The 19,287-nt window shown below is 36.8% G+C and overlaps 1 protein-coding gene across 3 annotated transcripts in view; it reads left to right on the top strand.

Moving 5' to 3' along the window:
* LOC108696711 (carcinoembryonic antigen-related cell adhesion molecule 1) overlaps positions 1 to 19,287 on the top strand; it is an 86,951-nt gene that overhangs the window by 21,972 nt on the left and 45,692 nt on the right. For 2 of the 3 annotated variants that reach the window (XM_041569563.1, XM_041569566.1), the window contains 5 exons: positions 2,689 to 2,802; positions 3,134 to 3,219; positions 4,676 to 4,717; positions 6,806 to 6,870; positions 8,572 to 9,721. In XM_041569563.1, coding sequence (XP_041425497.1) covers positions 2,689 to 2,802; positions 3,134 to 3,219; positions 4,676 to 4,717; positions 6,806 to 6,862 — 299 coding nt within the window. In that variant the 3' untranslated portion in view covers positions 6,863 to 6,870; positions 8,572 to 9,721. Of the gene's footprint in view, positions 1 to 2,688; positions 2,803 to 3,133; positions 3,220 to 4,675; positions 4,718 to 6,805; positions 6,871 to 8,571; positions 9,722 to 19,287 lie in introns of those variants that run through there. The other variant, XM_041569565.1, reaches the window with a different exon arrangement.

Genomic DNA, 19,287 nt, shown 5'->3' with positions numbered 1-19,287 from the left:
CATCTTCTTTGAGATATTTTCTGTAACACCTATTTGGGCTGCATAGCACACAAATAGTTAAACTGTCCAGCTAGCAGTAGAAGCATGGGTTACACGCGACTTCACACAACAGGGTCAGGGCCTTCGCCATGTGGAAGTGTTCCCTCTATGGTGTAGTGCAACTACATCCCCCAGGCTACTGTGCATACAACAAAAGATGGGCGCCAGGAGGTTCTTGCAGTAAAACAGAAACGGTTTATTTAACTATGCACGAGGCAAGTGACCACAGGTTTAGTAGTCACGCAGGAGCTGAGGCAATAGCACATTTCTCACACAGAGCTGCAGGCATTAGGCATTTCTCACAGAGGAAAGATCTCCATTAGGCATTTGCAGTATTCACACACATTCCCTCCTGGAAGTTGTCAGGAAGCAGCTTCTACCCTACAGTCCCTCCTCACTGAGGTCCCTGACTGGAGGCAACACATAAAGCCTCTGGGAAGCTACTCCCTTACTGCAAATCCTTGTTGGAGCTTCAGCTGCTCTTTCTCTCTCACCTCTCTGCCTTTCTCTCCTAGAGAGACTATGACAAGTCTGCCCTAGTGTAACTATTCCTCATTCACGGGGTTACCTGGTCCCCGACTTCTTCTCCAAAGCACATGGGCCTTTCTGGGCCTAGCTGTACCCAGGCTCCCCTGAGCACACCCAGCTGGATCAACATACACAGGCCAAAGAGGAAGTGGCCACTCCCTACACACACTATATAGCAGTGTAGCAGGGGAGTGTCATTCTCTCTGGCAGATCACTCTAAGAAAAAGGTGGGGGCCTTAAAGCTGCAGGGCAGAATACCCAGTAGGGGTCCCTACATTTCATTGCTGCATTAACGTCTGCACTTGATTAATATGACTTATATTTGTAGTTAAACTTCATGGCCGTTGAGTATTTAAGATTTTCATTCCCAGAAAAGAAAATCTGTTTGGTGCATCCTAACCACCGGATATGTCACATGGAGTTATACAACTCTCTTTTTCTACCTGTTCTGTAGTGGTAAATATACAGATGTGTTGCAAGCACAGAAGGTGAAAATGATACAGAACAAGGGTAACCATTACTGGGCCCTGCAGCATGAAGGGCAATCACTTTTTTATTTCTAGCCAATATTAGTTGTCTACAATACAATAAGTTTACATTAACAGAAAAATAAGGAACACATTAAGGCACATATTTATTAAGGGTCTAATTGAAAATTCAAATTAGAATTTTTAATTTTTTTTTCAAAAATTCGAATTTGATTTTCGAGATATATCATACTCTGTCACTTAAAGAATTCAAATTCGACTATTCGCCACCTAAAACCTGCCGAATTACTGTTTAAGTCAATGGGAGAGGTGCAGGGATCGTTTTTGGCCTTCCTGCCATTTGAGGGTTTTTTTTGGAGAGAAAACTTGAATCTAGTTTGATTGAAATCTATTCAAATTCGATTTGAGATTTTGGATCGTTTAAAAATTATATTTTCAAAATAAATTTTGACCAGTAGAATTTCGAATTTATGGGAGTTTATGGGAATTTTAAAAAGCTCACATGAATTCTAAATTCGACCCTTGATAAATGTGCCTCCCCGCATTTTAGTGGCTTGCAAACATTCTGTGTGGACCTTTCTAAATGAACAGAGGGTTATTATGCTGCAGAAACAGGAACGGCCTTTTCCCAAGCAGGAAGTACAAAATTATCAAGAATATTGTTTGACACCTGTGTTGGCAATAATAAGGGGGTTATTTATTAAAGTCTGAATAGTAAAATCTTAAAAAATGTTGAGTTTTTTTCACTATAAAACTATATAGTTTATATATATTATATTTATATATACTATAAATTTTTTAAAATGTATTATACCACAGGGCTGCTAAAAGCCCAAATCTGAAAATACTCCAATTTAAAAAAAATTGGGTTTTTGTGCGATATCACGAAAAATTCAAGTTTTTCTGGTGTCAAACTCTAAAAATATGAGTTTTTTTAAATTTTTCCACAAGTTTTTTGTTTTTTCCAATCCGAATTTTTTAAGTTCTAAAAATGATAAGTAAGATAAAATTGTGGATGGGAGTTTGGTTGGGCTTTTTTTAATTAATAAAGTGAGAAAATTCAGATTTTAGTATTTAGCCCTATATGTGTGGATCAAATCTAGTTCCAATAATTAGAAGTATCTCTATGTAGATTGGCCATAAAATGTACATCCCTTTCACTTAATTCTGATAGACATGTACTCCACACATTAACTATAGCCTAAGATATGAAAGAAACACTCTCTAACATAATAAATCCTACAAAACGAAATATGCAGGAATTATGGGAGGCACAGAATAAAGCAGAACTAGAAAAAGAAAAGACATCCCTTTTTCAAAACCTTGTGGAGTGTGCTATGTATCTCCTGTCACAGAGATTAAAAATAAAGAATTATCAAATACCAGAATTCTGTGTTTTCTATCAAACTACAACGATGCATACATTTTTGCATTTTTACCCTTGTTATACAGTACATATACTGTTTATACTGCCTTCACAAACAAATCCTTAATAAAGATATAAAAATATGCTGGTGTGAATTCTCCCTAACAGAAATATTACTTCTAATTTGCATGTTTTCTCATTTCTTGTGCTTCAATGCTGCCTGTTGCTTTTGAACACATCATTCCATGTTCTGCCCTCACATTTCAGGTTCAAACCAGCTGTCTCCTGGTGCAATAGCCGGCATTGTGATCGGTGTCCTGTTTATTGTAGCACTGATACCTCTCACCATCTTCTTCATTCTCCGCAAGAAGAACAACAAAAGTGAGTGCTTAGTGATGGCATCTGCCCAACATTATCTTCTCACTACATAACCGTACACCTAAAATGCACTAGTATTTGTCTGATATTGTTGAGCACAATTAAGATCTAAATAGACAGAATCACACATTTGTCTTATTAATGATGGAAACAACATGTATTATGGGTTGGAATAGTCCTGCTACACATACTAGAAATGATGCTAACGGAGCAGCTATCATCAATTTTTGCAAGGACTGGGTCCATTTAGCATGATCCCAACTGCATTAGCAGTCATGAGTAAACCCTCATCATTACTTCATTTATTCTGAATCAAACTTTTTCTTCTTTACAGAGACTCCAACTCCCACAAATCCTGTATATGAGAATACAGGCCCTCAAGCACCAAACACTTATGACCGGGTCATTTTAGGATCAAAGGTACAATCTGTTCTCTTTTGCTTCTCCAAAAAAACGGAAAAGGTCAAATCTGTTTGTGCATTTCTCAGCCAATCAGGTTATATAAAATTAGTGGCTATTCAAGGATCCTGTTAACTGCCAAACTATGTCCCGGCAACAGTAAAATGTGTTAATAGTGTTGGAAGTGCTAGAATAACAAAAATTCTAGCTATATTTGAGGGTGTCACTACTTTAATTACCATTATCTGTGACTTAAATTGAGCTTAATCACAATGGTGCATACATAGTTAGTCTGCAGCTGATGTATCTCTCCTTGAAACCTTTTCAACATACATATATCAAGCTTACAAGTAAGAGTGACAATAATTTGCGGACATTGTACTACTTTTTGGTGGACTTTTTAGTTCAATATTAACAGCAGTTATTTACAGTATTGTTATATTTCTGCACTATTATTAAAGTGTTGGGAGTGATAACTAGATAGGCAGTTTAATACCATGTCAACTGCAGCTATATTTAAAATATAAAATAATAAATAGGGATTTTTATTGTGTAATTTTGTAACTGGTTGTAACTATATCTTGAACTTCAACTAATCATAAGTAAATATGATTGTCATGTTCCTCTGAACTTATGTGCAGTTGACTTTTCCATGAACAGATTTACTGTCTACATCTGGATACAAACAACCGTTGACAGATACAGCAATGGCAGCCAACAAATATGAGGCAGAAATACTGCACAGCATGTAACAGAATCCAACAATCAGCTGGGCAGATTCACTCAAGGCTCTTAGAGTAGCCATACCTATACTGGGATATTTCTATTTCTATAAAGGGAAACAAGGTGGAATTTTTGTATGGGGAGGCTACCAATAGAAGGATTTCCATTGCAGGACTTATTATTATATAGAAATATACATAATCTGATTCTGGAGAAGTTATTATCTACACCAATGTTTCTAAATGAATCTAATGACTTTCCTTTTAAAAGCTGCCCAAATTGAATACATGCTTCCATAAAGCACTGTAATTGTTGACTACTCCAAGGGACAAATTAATTAAAATTTAAATTTTTGCCATAAAACTAGAAAATTATGAGGGGGAATGCAAATTCAAATATGTTAAAATTTACGTTTTTCAAATGTATGATTATTAAGGTTTATCTAATGGAAAAATCTTGGTTATTCAAATGAAAAAAACCTCTATATTCAGACTATTCAGAGTTTTTTTGAAAGGTTCAGATTGTGAAAACGAATGGAACAATGTGCATTTTAAATGTACTTGGAGATGAGCTATCAGTTTACTTAATTGTGACCAAAACTGTTTCAAGTTCAATCTATTAATGTTGCACTATAAATAAACCTGATTGTGCTCAGGAATATCAGATAAATCGGTTTCTTATTGTATAACTTTTCCACAGTGGAAAACATGGCCATCTTCATAAGATTAATTGGATTATATTGTTTCTCTGACAGGAGAACATGGCAGAAAGTAAGCCTCAGGAATCTGGCTATCAGGTACATTTTATGGCAATAATATCATAATACATAAGCTTTTATGCATAATCAGGATTATAATATGGAGTTTTGTGACATTTTGGAGCCATCAATGTTACATTTATAAGTGCACTAAAGAAGGAAGTTCAAGAAGTGGAAATTACCAGAGATAGTTTGACAAGGAGTGGCACATTCAAGGTGTACAATGAACATAAATATTTGTTACACTGAAGGGATTGTTTACCTTGGACTTAACTTTTATTATGATGTAGAGACTGATATTCTAAGACAATCTGCAATTGGTTTTAATTTTTATTATTTTTGGATTTATTTTATTTTTATTATTTGTTTAGCTTTTTAATTCAGCAGAGTGATTTGCAATTTCAGTTATTTGGATGCTAGGATCAAGTGATACCTTTATTGGCTAACTGAGATATTATTATTCAGCTTGAAAATGGAACTAAAATGTTCTGAAAGCTTGCTATGATTATCATAATTTCTATGTTTCAATTTACCCTAGCAACCATACATCGATTCGAATAAGAGACTGGAATATGAATAGGAGAGGGTCTGAATAGAAAGATGAGTAATGAAAAGTAGCAATAACAATACATTTATAGCCTTAAATAGCATTTGTTTTTAGATGAGGTCAGTGACCCCCATTTGAAAGTTGGGCAGAGTCAGAAGAAGAAGACAACTCATTAAAAAATAAATGAAAAATATAATAATGAAGACCAATTGAAAAGTTGCTTAGAAATGACCATTCTGTAACATACCTAAAGTAAACTGGAAAGTGAACCACCTCCTTTAATGCGTAAACAGAAGGTGGTCATGTACAGAATTAATAAACAGTTTAAATTAGAAGGAAAGGTTAAAACTAAGAAAGCTTTATCAGAAAGGCCCACCTACATATTCCAGTAACCCTCAAAGTAATGCTGCTCTGAGTCAAAAGAAACACTGCATTTCTTTCATTCTATTGTGTACACATGGGCTTCTGTATCTGACTTCCTGCCTTCAGCCCCGGGCGTGAGCATGCTCAGTTTGCTCGTCTCCCCCCCCCTTTCTCTACTGAGCTATGAGTGAGTAGGAAGAAACTCAGGCAGGAAGTGATATCACACCAAGCTAATACTGCAGCTGCTATCCTAAACAAACAGAGCACTTCTAGAGCTCTTTTACTCAGGTATGGTAAAACATTCTACAGAAAAAATATAACATTCTAGCTTGCACTATTGCATCGAATCTATTGGCAATAAAATGCCTCCGTAGCTTTCCTTCTCCTTTAAAAATATAAATCCCTTTTCTTTTAGATTGTAAGCTCTTGTGTGCAGGGCCCTACCTCTACCATCACTTAACAATATGCAGTTGCAGCACTGTATGTCTGCTCCAGTGAGATATTATTGCTTGTATGTGTAAAGTGTGAAACATTATATTTGTTTCCTCTCACTCTGTAAAACACTGCCGGAGATGAGCTACTGTATATATAATAATAACACCTTAGAGTTCCAAGACCTGTATAAAAGCCTAATGTTTAAATACAGTCATGGAACTTCTGGAGACTTATAGAGCTACCCCTTATTTTAGCCGTTGTTTTATTGATAAAGGTATGGGATCCGTTATCCGGATATCCATTATCCAGAAATGCTGTCTCCCATAGACTTAAGGTATGAAGATCCAAATTATGGAAAGATCCGTTATCCAGTAAACCCCAGGTCCCGAGCATTCTGGATAACAGTCCTATACTGTATACGTATTATATTTACTACATCATAGTATACACATCACCATTAGAGCAAACAAGGAGGAGGAGGTTTGAACTATGGTTTCCTTCCACATTCCAAATAAATACAGGCAGGATAATTGGTTCCTGATAAAAATGACCCTAGTTTGGGTGAATATGATAAAGACCTTAGATTACAGTATAAGCTCCACTGGGGCAGGGGCTGATGTGAATAATGTACAATGTCTGAAAGGTGCTGCAGAAATGTGTCGGCGCTATGTTGTGTTACTTGTAAATCTTCTACAAAACTTTTTCAAGACCTTATTAAATATTCCCATAAAGCAAAGTACATTTGAATGTATAATATTTATTTCTATTTCTCACATAAACAGGAACTTCAATTCCCGCACAATAACGTGTATAATCATTTGCGGAAAACTCCCAGATAATAATCCAGGTAATTATTTTTGCATAGGATCTTTCACTTATAGAACATAGAAATCATTTTTCCATGCAAGTCTCATTAAAGTGGTTGTACACCCTTAAATAAATGTTTAGTATAATATAGTGATAATCTGAGGCAATTTACAGTTGGTTTTCATTTTTTTATTTGTTTTTTGAGTTATTTAGCTTTTTATTCAGAATAATATTATTATATAATTAAAAATTAGAAAAATTAAAAAATGAAGGCCAATTGAAAAGTTGCATAAAATTAGCCATTCTATAGAATACTAAATGATAACTTAAAGGCGAACTCTGGCTTCCAAACCAAAATTTGATAAAGAGGCCTGCACAACACAGAAACCCCTAATATACCCAACACAGTTACCTGTTTCTTCAAAAGTATAAATACAGTAAATGCCATTTTCTATGCTGAAATCCAGCTGTTTCACAGTTCTTCTCTTTCTGCATCATTTGAAATCCTGGCAGGGAAGGAGGGACTAAATACTGATGTTACAAATTGTATCAACTTCTCCACAGCTTACAGACAGCATGCAGGAACTACATAACCAACAATGCATTGCACTGGGATGTTCTGTTCCTTATTGAAATCACGAGTGCAGGGAATTGTGGAGTTTGGAGGACGCAGGCTAAAGACAGATGTCTGTTGGTACAAAATAACAGTAGTCAGCCAGCTCAGCAAAGTAGTCAGAGAGATCAGCAGGAGAGCAGGGGGCTAGTCTTAGGGAACTGTTACAAACCATGAAAATCATGAAAAGTCTGCATATTTTTTAATTGATGTATATTGCAAAGTTGCTTGAAATTATGTTAACTTTTTAAAAAGCTTAAGTTATGTTTGTGCGGAGTTCTCCTTTAATGGTGAACCTCCCATATAAAGGCATTTTGTCACAGGACATCACTTAATAGTGCTGCTCCAGCAGAACTCTACAACTCTGCAAAATTGATTTTTTTATATTTAATTTAGAAATTTTCCATGGGACTAGACATGTTAGTTTCCCAGGTGCCCTCGGCCATGTGATTTACCCTTTACTACTACACTGCAAGTTGCAGTGATATCACCTTCTTGCTTTCCCCTCAGCAGTCTATCAACAGAACAATGGGAATGTAAGAATATATCAGCTTCCTGACACATGCATTGAAACAAATGCTTCGATGTCCCACCTAATGGTAGATATAAGAATAGCACTCAGTTGTAAAAATTCAAGTCCCACCACGACTCCTCCAGTTACAGTACATTGAGCAGGAGAAACAATAGCTTATATGAAACAGTTATATTGTAAAGTGCTGTCTCTTTCTGAAAGCCCAGGATCAGACATTGTGACCTCAGATGGCTGCCTACATACCAATATTAAAAATACATTTGTTGGTTCAGGAATGTAGAGTGAATAATTCATAATGTAAATGTAAGTGTAATTTAGTAAGAAAAACTATATCATAAAAATAAAGACAGAATCCCTTTAAGAGAGTTGCTAAGCAGGATGATTATATATATATATATATATATATATATATATATATATATATATATGTCCCATGAACTTTAGTACAATTAAATATTGATTTTTGAAGATTAAACATAGTGACTCCTATGCTTGATCTGCGTCTTTCAGTATTTTTTGAATCAATGTCTTAATTGCAAGAAACTGATTATTCTCTTATATTTACACTTATATATTTGTGATATTTTGTCTTTTAGATTAGTCTCAATGCTGATAATTCAACCCAATTCCTAATAATGGAGCACACAAACTGGGGGCCAGAACACAGCCAGACAAACGAAAGTCAGAAAAAGTTATTCATCTCCCCAGACAGTATTTAAAGAAGCTTAGTGTGGAGACATCAGTGGCATTTTACTTATTCTGCTCTGTTTTAGTGAGATGTTATACTTTGAATGTATGACATTATAAATTCTCTATCTCTTTTATTATGTAAAGTGCTGCAGGAGACAACAATGGAATGTACATAATAATAAAATGAAGGGACTTACAAGCATTGTACATACACACAAACATAGAGGGGAATGAAACTATGATTTACATGTTTCTGTGATAAATAATGTGAATCATCCATAAATATTTGATGTATTCCTTAATTGTGTTCAGAGGGACTTTTATTTGCCAAACATACTTCTGTATTTTCTTTTCAGTCTGAAATTTGGCCACACGCCCTAAGCCAGACACCAACTTATATAACTGTTTTCCTGAAAAGAAATATGAGGCACTCGGGGGCAGAATCAGTGGCAAAGATCTTCATTGCCATAGGCTTACATCATTCCTAGGTTGATGCATTATATCTGTGTATGACATACTCATTTCTTCCTTAGCCATCTGTTAGGTTTTACTTCTACTTTAACTAAATGCATTTCTAATAGTCATGTTAAAGAAAGGTCTTTATGCTGGAAGAAAACATATTAATGGCGTTGAAAACTGAATATAAAAGAAATTAATCATACCCAACAAGACACATTGAGCAAAAACTGTGAAATATATGAGAGAGCATTTAAAATGTACCTTTGAAAAGATATTTTGTAATACTACATATGATCAAGTGGATATGGTGGGTTAGTTAGACACAGACATGTTGGAATGTGATTGGCAAGGTAACTATATACAAGAGAAAAATCAAACCCACTAAAAGCAGTATTAATAAACTGCAAGAGTTGTTATTAGCAGTGTAGGCACTCATTGCACTAATTACTTTTAGTTTATTTATTCTGCTTGGAGCTCATTGATCTTTCACTTGTTTTTGGTTACTGTTCTCAAGATGTAACATAGACACTTACGGGCAGATTTATCAAGGGTCAAATTTCGAAGTAGAAAAAGCTTCAAAATTCGACCATCGAATTGGAATACTTCCAATATCTAAGTCGAAGTTTTTGTACATCGAATTTGGCCATTTGAGGTTGAAGTAAAATCGTTCATCCATCGATTTTTCTTCAACTTCAAAAAACTTAGAAAAATGTTCTAGAAGGTCCCCATAGGCTAACATAGCACTTCGGCAGGTTTAATTTGGCAAAGCATTGAAGTCGAAGTTTTTTTAAACTGACAGTACTTCGATTATCGAATGGTCGAATATTCGAACGATTTTACTTCGAATCGAATTCGAAGTCAAAGTCATAGTATCCTATTCAATGGTCGAAGTATCCAAAAATTACTTCAAATTTTTTTACTTTGAAAATTACCTCGAATTCACTTCGACCCTTGATAAATCTGCCCCATAATCTGCAGCCATACTGGTTTTATTGGAATAACGCTTAAATCACAAACCTTTTTCTTATCAGAATGAGATGGGCACCTTGTAGTTGAAACCACTGGTTAGTAGAACATATAGTAGCTGCATTCTTTCACTTCAGTGGTTAAAACATATTTGCATCTGCAGCCCAGCAACATCACAGATATACTTCTTAAAATATTATGGCCCAATAAAACTTCACCCCGGCTATCCAGATCCAGAGATGCTACATTAAAGTGTACAATAAACGTCTAATGAGAATCCCACCTAATCTGTGTAAATCTGGGCAAATGTCCTATACAGGTATTTAAAGTGGAAAATAAGATTTCTTGTAAAAGAAAGAGGTTTAAATTATTTTTACAGCTGATATGAAATGCAAAGTAATTAGTACAAGGCCAGCAGGAAGGGCAGAAATTCTAACAATCTCTAATGCATTCCAGTGAGATATGTCAGTGAATGATATTTAAATGATATTTAAAATGTATGTGTAATTGTTCAGTGTAACAGTTTAATTAAACAAAAACAAACATCTCAGCCCTACTATACTGAATTATTTTATTTACTGTGATACTCATACAAGCTATAATACCCATACTGATAGTGGCTGCTTCTCATTATATTAAACTACGAAGGTTGGCTCCTTGTGTAAATCCTTTTAGTACTGAATGCCTTTTGTTTTTTAGGGCAATGACACACAAATACATTTGTCAGATTTTGTTACAGTGGGCAGAAAAATCTCCCCAAAAATGCCTTGCCTTTTGCAGACATCTTTTCAGTGAGCTTTGTCATCTGTGGTAGTAAATATATAACGTGGGTGACAAATCTCTGTGTGTCATTGACCTCAATGTGCAGCTATTATGCCAGGGAAGACTTGTTGCATTTTACTCACAATAGCTCACATGTTTACTGTGTAGGGTGTAAATAATGATTGACCTAACAATGAAATAGAGCTACAGATCCCCAGATTCTCCAAGATACAGTATTTAGAGTACAGGTGTGAAAACAATGGCTTCTTTGTTAAAGTTGAGCTTTTTACTGTACTGAGCATGTCCACCCGCACAAAGAAAGAAGAAGCAGAAAGAGGATTGCTCAGGGGTGCTCACATAGAAGTACCACCAGTCAGAACATTTCAGGGTATCAGGTAAGTGAAAACAATCATTGGCTGCCCCCTCCAGTGATGTACACTTTCATTCTCCTTTAAGGTATGGTGATCCAAATTACAGAAATATATCTTCTCTGGAATACCAAAGGTCTGAAGCATTTTGGATAAGAGATTTGATACCTGTATTATAAAACTGCAGCCCATTAATTAATCAACACAATTCTACCAAACTACCCTAGTTAGAGTGTAAAATGGTAAGGTTAGGTTGAAAATAGACACACATCCATCAAGTTCAACCTCGAGTCTGTATATAACCTGCCTAACTGCTAGATGATCCAGAGGAAGGCAAAAAAAAACATTTGGGGGCTGATTCACTAAGGGTCAAATATCGAGGGTTAATTAACCCTCGATATTCGACTGGGAATTGAAATCCTTCGACTTCGAATATCGAAGTCAAAGGATTTAGCGCAAATAGTGCGATCGTACGATCGAAGGATTATTCCTTCGATCGAACGATTAAATCCTTCGAATCGAACGTTTCGAAGGATTTAAATCCAATGATCGAAGGAATATCCTTCGATCAAAAAAGGTTAGGCAAGCCTATGGGGACCTTCCCCATAGGCTAACATTGACTTCGGTAGCTTTTAGATGGCGAACTAGGGGGTCGAAGATTTTTTTAAAGAGACAGTACTTCGACTATCGAATGGTCGAATAGTCGAACGATTTTTAGTTCGAATCCTTCGATTTGAAGTCGTAGTCGAAGGTCGAAGTAGCCCATTCGATGGTCGAAGTAGCCCAAAAAATACTTCGAAATTCGAAGTTTTTTTACTTCGAATCCTTCACTCGAAGTTAGTGAATCGGCCCCTTGAAGTCTCTCCTCAGAGGTGGAAATTCCTTCTTGACTCCAAGATTTCATTTGGACCAGTCCCTGGATTAATTTGTACTATAAGCTATCTCCCATAACCCTGTATTCCCTCACTTGCTAAAAAGCCACCCAACCCCTTCTTAAAGCTATCTAATGTATCAGCCTGTACCACTGATTCAGGGAGAGAATTCCACATCTTCACAGCTCTCACTGTAAAAAACCCCTTCCGAATATTTAGGCAGAACCTCATTTCTTCTAATTGGAATGGGTGACCTTGTGTCAGCTGGAAGGACCTATTGATAAATAAAGCATTAGACAGATTATTATATGATTCTCTTATGTATATATAGTTATCATATACCCCCTTAAGCGCCTCTTCTTCAGCGTGAATGTGGGGTAGTAAATGTAAAATAAAACTATTATCTATCCGTTTTTTTAAAATAAAATAAGAAATGATGTTAATAATTAGTTCAAATATAGGCAGAAGACATTTTCAAAGCATGCATTATTTATATGGCTCATGTCGAGTTTTGTGCTTTTTCTTCCTCCCATACTTACTGATATAGTTGCTATGCTGCTGCAATGAATAATGCAGATAGATGGGAAGGGCATAGTTTGGAAAAATGCTTAATGATTTACATATGGGCTCTGCTCAGATCTATTAGGACTGTATCCATCTTCATCTTGATTTGCTGGACAACGATAGGGTATTTTTATTCATGTAGTAAAATTACATACAGTACATTAATGCTGGGCTGTAGGTGAAATCACCAGCAAAGAAAAAAACATAAATACACATAGAGCAACTACTAACACTTACCACATCATTTTATGTGTTTAGTTTGATTGCTTAGAATAACGGCACACAAGGTATTTTGACGTTGGATCTTTGAAATGCCGATTTTGGTGTAAATACTGTATATCAGTCTGGCAACAACAGACTTCATGCATTCCTTAACCAGATGTATTTCTCTATACTTCTTTTCCCTGGTCCTGTTCCCCACAATCCTGTTCAAGCATTACATGTGCATCATTATTATACACATAAATAAACAAGACAGTGCCTGTTCTTTTTGTCACCATTTAGAATAGCGCATTGTATTTCAGCCAAATTTACAAGCTATTATGCAAATCCCATTGTTCTTAATGTGCATGGATATGAACTGGCATAGTGACACTTTAGCATCAGTATACCTATACTGGCATTACACTGAAATGTCAGCTTCTATGCTTCCTGTGGGTTTATCATGGCATGTAGTCCATTCATGGTAATGTATTTGTATACACTATAAATACAACTGCTAGACAGAATCTTAATAGTACTATCATAAGACAAAAAAAAGCTTTTTTAATTTAATGAATTTAGAATGTGAATGGCAAAGTTATCCTCCTACATTATTTATTATAATTATTATTAACATGTATTTATATAGCACTACTCACTGATTTACTAATGTTGACCTTCAAGCACTTCGGATAAAGAATTGAATTATCACCATAATCGTATCATTGAGATAAAGCCCAACAACAAATATAACTTGCAGTATAGAATTCCTGCTCCAAGAAACAAACAGACCAGATACTACCATAACTCAAATCAAGTAGGAATTTATTGCCAGTTGTATAACTCTACATTGGAATTTTTTGTACAGCTTAGCTCAATAGGACAAAGTTAGATGTTTACAAGTAATACAATACAATACAAATTGTAAAATTGACAACATCAACTATTAAAGGGGTTGTTCACCTTACAAACACTTTTTTCAATTCAGTTGTTTTTAGACTTTTTTTCAATTACTTTCCATTATTTATTTGTCACTGTTTTTCCAAAATCTAAGATTAAAGTTGAATGTTCGTGTCTCTGGTGTTTGAGTCTGGCAGCTCAGTAATTCAGGTGCAGACTCTGAACTGTTACAATTTTGCAACATTTAGTTGATACATTTCTCAGCAGCATCTTTGCAGTATTAGCAACTATTGTATCAATTCTAACAGCTACCTGTAATGAAACCGAGAGAGACAAAGATAAGAAATGTATCAATTAAATGTATCCATTTAGAACAGTTTACAGGGTCGGCGACCCCCCCTCCCACGGCTGCTTCAGAAGGTGAAAAAAGACACTTGATACTTCAATATTAGAAAAACAGTCACACATATAAAATAGAAAGGAATTGGAAAAACTCATTATTTCTGGTGATCTATCTGAAAACAACTAGTTGTTTGAAGGTGAACCACCCCTTTAACATAAGCCTAGTAGGTTGCCTACTCTAGTAACTTTAGACAAGAGTGTTCTATTCTGTTAGGCCAGTCAGCTCCTGTGCCTTAGTTACTTCTGCCTGGGAGATGAGAGAATGGCCTGAGGCTTGCTACAAACCCAAATCTACAGGATGGCCAGCTGAGGCTTAAGGAGTCCCTGCAGATACTCACAGCCAGAAAAAGAGAGACTACCCAGAAACACACAGGATATTGCAGTAGCCTGTAGAGAGCTCGGCTTGGAGGAAAGATACAGAGAGATCCCATACTGTTCCCTGCCAAGCTGCATGTGAACCCAGTGTGCCAGCCTTGTGATTCCCAGTGAGTGACCCACCAAAGGCAAGAAATTGGAAGTGTGGCCCATGTGTGAGGACAGGTCTTGTGTGTGAGCCTGCTACTTTGGGCAGGTCTTGCTACTTGGGTTATTAAGAACTCTTGGGGAAGGGACATATTGCAGGGGACTGAACAGTGCAATTATATGTAACAATGGTATGGGGTACCCTAAAATCACTGTTACCCCAAATAGATTACCTAAGGCACCGTCTGATTGGGCTTAACTCCCAGCAACTCCCAGTACAGTAGGTGTTATACAAGACTCTCCTCACTCAGGTGGGCCCTTGATTACTGTTGGAGGAAGGGTAAGCCAAACTGTATCTTCACTAATACACAGATTCTTCAAATAAACTTGGGTGCAAGTAGTTCTTCAAAAACAGGTGAAGTATTTATTTGGACAAATGCATACACTTCAAAAATTGTGGGTGCTCACTTAGATGGTCTAAGATCAAATCAGTAAATGTTTAAATGAGTTGTTCACCTTCCAAACCATTACCAGTTCAGTTGTTTTCAGATTGCTCACTGGTTGCTTTTAATTTTTTACCAATTTCCCAAAATTGAATCTTAAAGTTTCTTTCTATGGAATTTCAATCGGGCAGCTCAGTCATTTAGGAGTTGGCCTCTGTCTCCAGTACTCCCAAATGTTGTCATATTCATCAGGCATCCCATAACCAGGTAAGTCAGGTGTATTAGTGGTAGGTGTTTATTAATTAGGTTCAGCCAGAAATGTAGAGCGTGTGGGTTTATCCACTTTGAGAGGAGAGCTTTTCTAGCATAGAACAGTAGAGCTCGCCCGAAGTCCAGCTTTGCCTTCTGTGAAACAAGTTCATCTATAACACCCAATAGAAAAACATTTGGTGACATTATTTTGGGGAAGGTGGTTCTATGATGTACATGAGTCATTACTCTATCCCAGAATATTTTAAATCAGGACTCAGGACAGTTCCACATCATGTGACAATAGTTAGCCAGTAGACCTCACCCATTCTTCTAAGGATGCAGAGGGGTAAGGTGTAAACTATGCAGTGTTTTAAATTGAATGAGCCTAGGTCTAGTAGCAATAAGGACAGGATATCTTACTGTCAGTTTAGTGTAAGATTTAGAGAATGGGGAACAGAGTGTGGACAGCAAGTTCCCATATAGGGAGGGTGAGACTAGGCGTACCTGAGTATTTGAAAATTGTGAAAGAAAGGCATGTTTGAATTGTAGATATACAAGCTGGTTGATCTATACCTCTGCCATATCTTTTGTACCCTAGTGTGTAACTGACCATCTCGTGCTGCATTCCCTAGCATCTTTATCCTGGCTCTAGGCTATCTCATGTATGTGAGAAATCCCTGGAAGTGGGAATTACCCCATAATGGAATATCAGCAATTTTCCTATATGGGATGTATCTCAGTGTCTCCACTCAGATGGCCAGGGTGGCTTGAAGTTGAAAATTAGGGTTGTTGAAATCCAGCGTGAACCACCAACCTATGTAGTAAAATTGGGAAGCCAGGAAGTAAACACAGAGATCTGGGAGTCCCATTCCCCCTTTACTGAGATTTGTCCACAGACAAATGAGGATTGATTCTGTTCAATACCTGTTCATGTAGATTTAGGACTATAGATGAGAGAATTATGTAGAACATATAGATATTTAGGAAGAAAAACAATCTTTAGCAGATTGATCCTGCCCCAAATTGTTAGGGGGTGGTGGGTTATCCCAGGCCTTGAGCTTAGATGTCATACTGTCAGTGAATGGAGAGAGGTTTATGTCTGTATATGTAGCACTTTCCCTGGCTATTGTAATACCTAACAACCCAAACTAATGTGGTTGAAGAAAGATACTGGGGTTAATTCCTTCATCAACTGGGAAGATACTGGACTTTGCCCAGTTTACCAATAGACTGCAATATTTCCAAAATTCGTTTGTTATTGCCAGGACTGCTTGTAGGTTTGATATGGGGTCATTTATAGGCAGCAGTATGTTGGCAACATATAAATAAATATGTTCCTCAATCTGCCCTAGGTGCATTCCTGTTATGTTGGACGTGGCATGAATTAAGATAGCCCTATTGCCAAAGCAAACAAAAGCAGTGACGTTGGCACCCGTGACTAGTGTTTCTCTCTAGCTGGAGGCGGCTTGTCTTAGCCTTTGCAGAAAGTCTAACTTATCTCAAAGTCAAGCTGCAAATAAGTCATAAAATAAATTACCAGCCTCTTACAAGGAACTGTTATGCAAATCATGCATTACTCCAGTAGTATATCATTTATTTCCATTGCATTTCCTACCCAGCTGGCAATGGGCTGAAATTAACCAACAAAGAGATTTTCTAAACTTCAGAACTTCGAAAGCACAAAAAAGACAAACACTTAATGTAAGAGACACATTTTAAGCACAGGAAAGACAAATACAAATGCTTTACTATTTCAAGAAAAAGGCTTAGGACACTGGTAAAACATCAAGATTCATATAAAGTGGATAGACAAAAGTAATTACTTCTTACATCAATGAAAAACTTACTAGTCAGGCTTCAACTCTGGGACCCACAACAGATTATATTTTCATCAAATATACACTAATGACTTGCAATATATAATTGCAATTCAAGACAAACATTACGTATCTCTAGGATCACACCCAAGTTTTTAGAACCTTATCATGGTGTTGAATAGTTCTTGTATAGGGGGAAGAATGGTGCTTTGTCTCCAGCCAGTGTCATAACTACTGGTGAATAATGTAGTTCAGGGACATGGTTACATTCAGCATCACTACCTTGGTCCTGCCTTCTGTTGCAAAACGTGTGAAAGTGTGTTTACTGACCAACTCATCAGCAAACCTATTGACCAGTGGGTCCAGGTGCAGGGTGTGTACCCCCCCCCCCACTGGGCCCTCCCTCTACAAAACATAGTAGCGTACTCTCGGAGCTGATTTGCACTGATGTCCAATTAAGTGCAGTTTGGCACATAGACCACAGTTTTGTCAGGAGCATATTCCCTTTGCAGAAACAATAACATTGGATTTATGGGGAAGATGCTGCTCCCAGAGCTCCATAGACTCCAGTAACAAAGGGGCCCCTAGGGGTACAGAACATTATACTGTTGATACTAATTATATTAAATATTTTCAGTACATACTGTATATAATCAGGATTTCTTACTTGTAGCCCTTTAGTTATTGCTGAACACTGCAAACACCCAAATGTTCTCATGGGAAAGCCAAGAGCTGAAACTCATTAATAGCTTAAAGGAATGTAGGAAGAGTATTACTGATATATGTTATTTCCTACCCTACAGAAAGGGGTCTCCACATACTCTGTTGCCAGGGGCTCCCATTTCTCTATCTGTCATTATATTACCTGCCCAAAGATATTTCAATAATGTGTCTAATTGTTAGTACTAATAATAATACTGTAAAAACATGTATCTACCCTGAATTGTATCTTTCGTTATGTTTGTAGAAGAGATTTAGGGTTGATCTGTGAGACTTCTTGTTAATCTCTATCTGCCTACACAGCGGCAGGTAACATGGACGTTTAAAGGGATACATGTGTTTTTCAAAACACATTAGTTAATAGTGCTGCTCCAGCAGAATACTGCTCTGAAATCCATTTCATAAAAGAGCAATTTGATCTGTTTACATGTAATTTTGACATTTTGTATGATTTTAGTTTCACAGGTGCCCCCAGAAATGTGACTTGTGCGCTGACTCTTTACTGCTGCACTGCATATCAACCCCCCCTTCCTCCTCCCATCAGCAGAATATCAACAGAACAACGTGCAGCTTATCAGATAGCAGCTTCCTGACATATCTGCTATAGGGATCAGCTGCCTGATAGGGCCTTGATGAACTAATAGCACTATTGCTACTGAATTTTAGCAAGTGGGTGAACAGGCAAAAATGCCTATAGTGGGGGTCATTTATCAATAGTGATGGGCGAATCTGTCGCGTTTCGCCGAATAATTCGCGAATTTCCAGCGAAATTTGCGAAACGGCGAAAAATTCGCGAAACGAGTCGCGCGGCCCGATTTTGTTGCGCGTCAAAATATTTTGTCGCGGACTCAAGTAAGTGTTTTAACGTGCGACGTTATTTTTGACGCGCAGTGCAATTTGATGAAGTAGTAGAAATACACTTCATCAATTTGATGAAGCCCATCTTCTATGGGTGTTTTGTTTGTATAACCTTTTTTCATCTTTGGGCCTACAAATAAAAATTTTCCCCTTAGTTTCAAGCTTTGTAGTCTGTGATGATAAATGCTTTGTGTCTGAATGTGCTGAATTGGATTGGACTCCATGGGAAGACCAATACACATGCGTGTTTCACTTAGTATACTGCTACACACATGCCCTGCATTGTTAGAGGACTCCTATCTTGAAAAAATGGCTCCCATTTTGCAAGTTTCTTAAACTTTTAACGTTTGTGGATTTTTTCACATTACCTCTGGTCAACTGGTAATGGTATCTACTACTACTCTATATCTCCGTTTAACCAAAAAGTACCATCTGTACTTCATATATCTAATAGTAGATTACTAACACAAGTACAACTAATAAATCTGAACAGATAGTATCTGGATGCTTTGTATCTCAGATAAAAATGAATAAACCATATGTTTATGTGAATGAACCTTATATTTACATCATGTT

Source organism: Xenopus laevis, chromosome 7L (assembly GCF_017654675.1).
Source record: "Xenopus laevis strain J_2021 chromosome 7L, Xenopus_laevis_v10.1, whole genome shotgun sequence".
Lineage (NCBI taxonomy): Eukaryota > Metazoa > Chordata > Amphibia > Anura > Pipidae > Xenopus > Xenopus laevis.
Note: the sequence above shows the minus strand (reverse complement) of the source record. Positions and strands in the feature narration are given on the sequence as shown.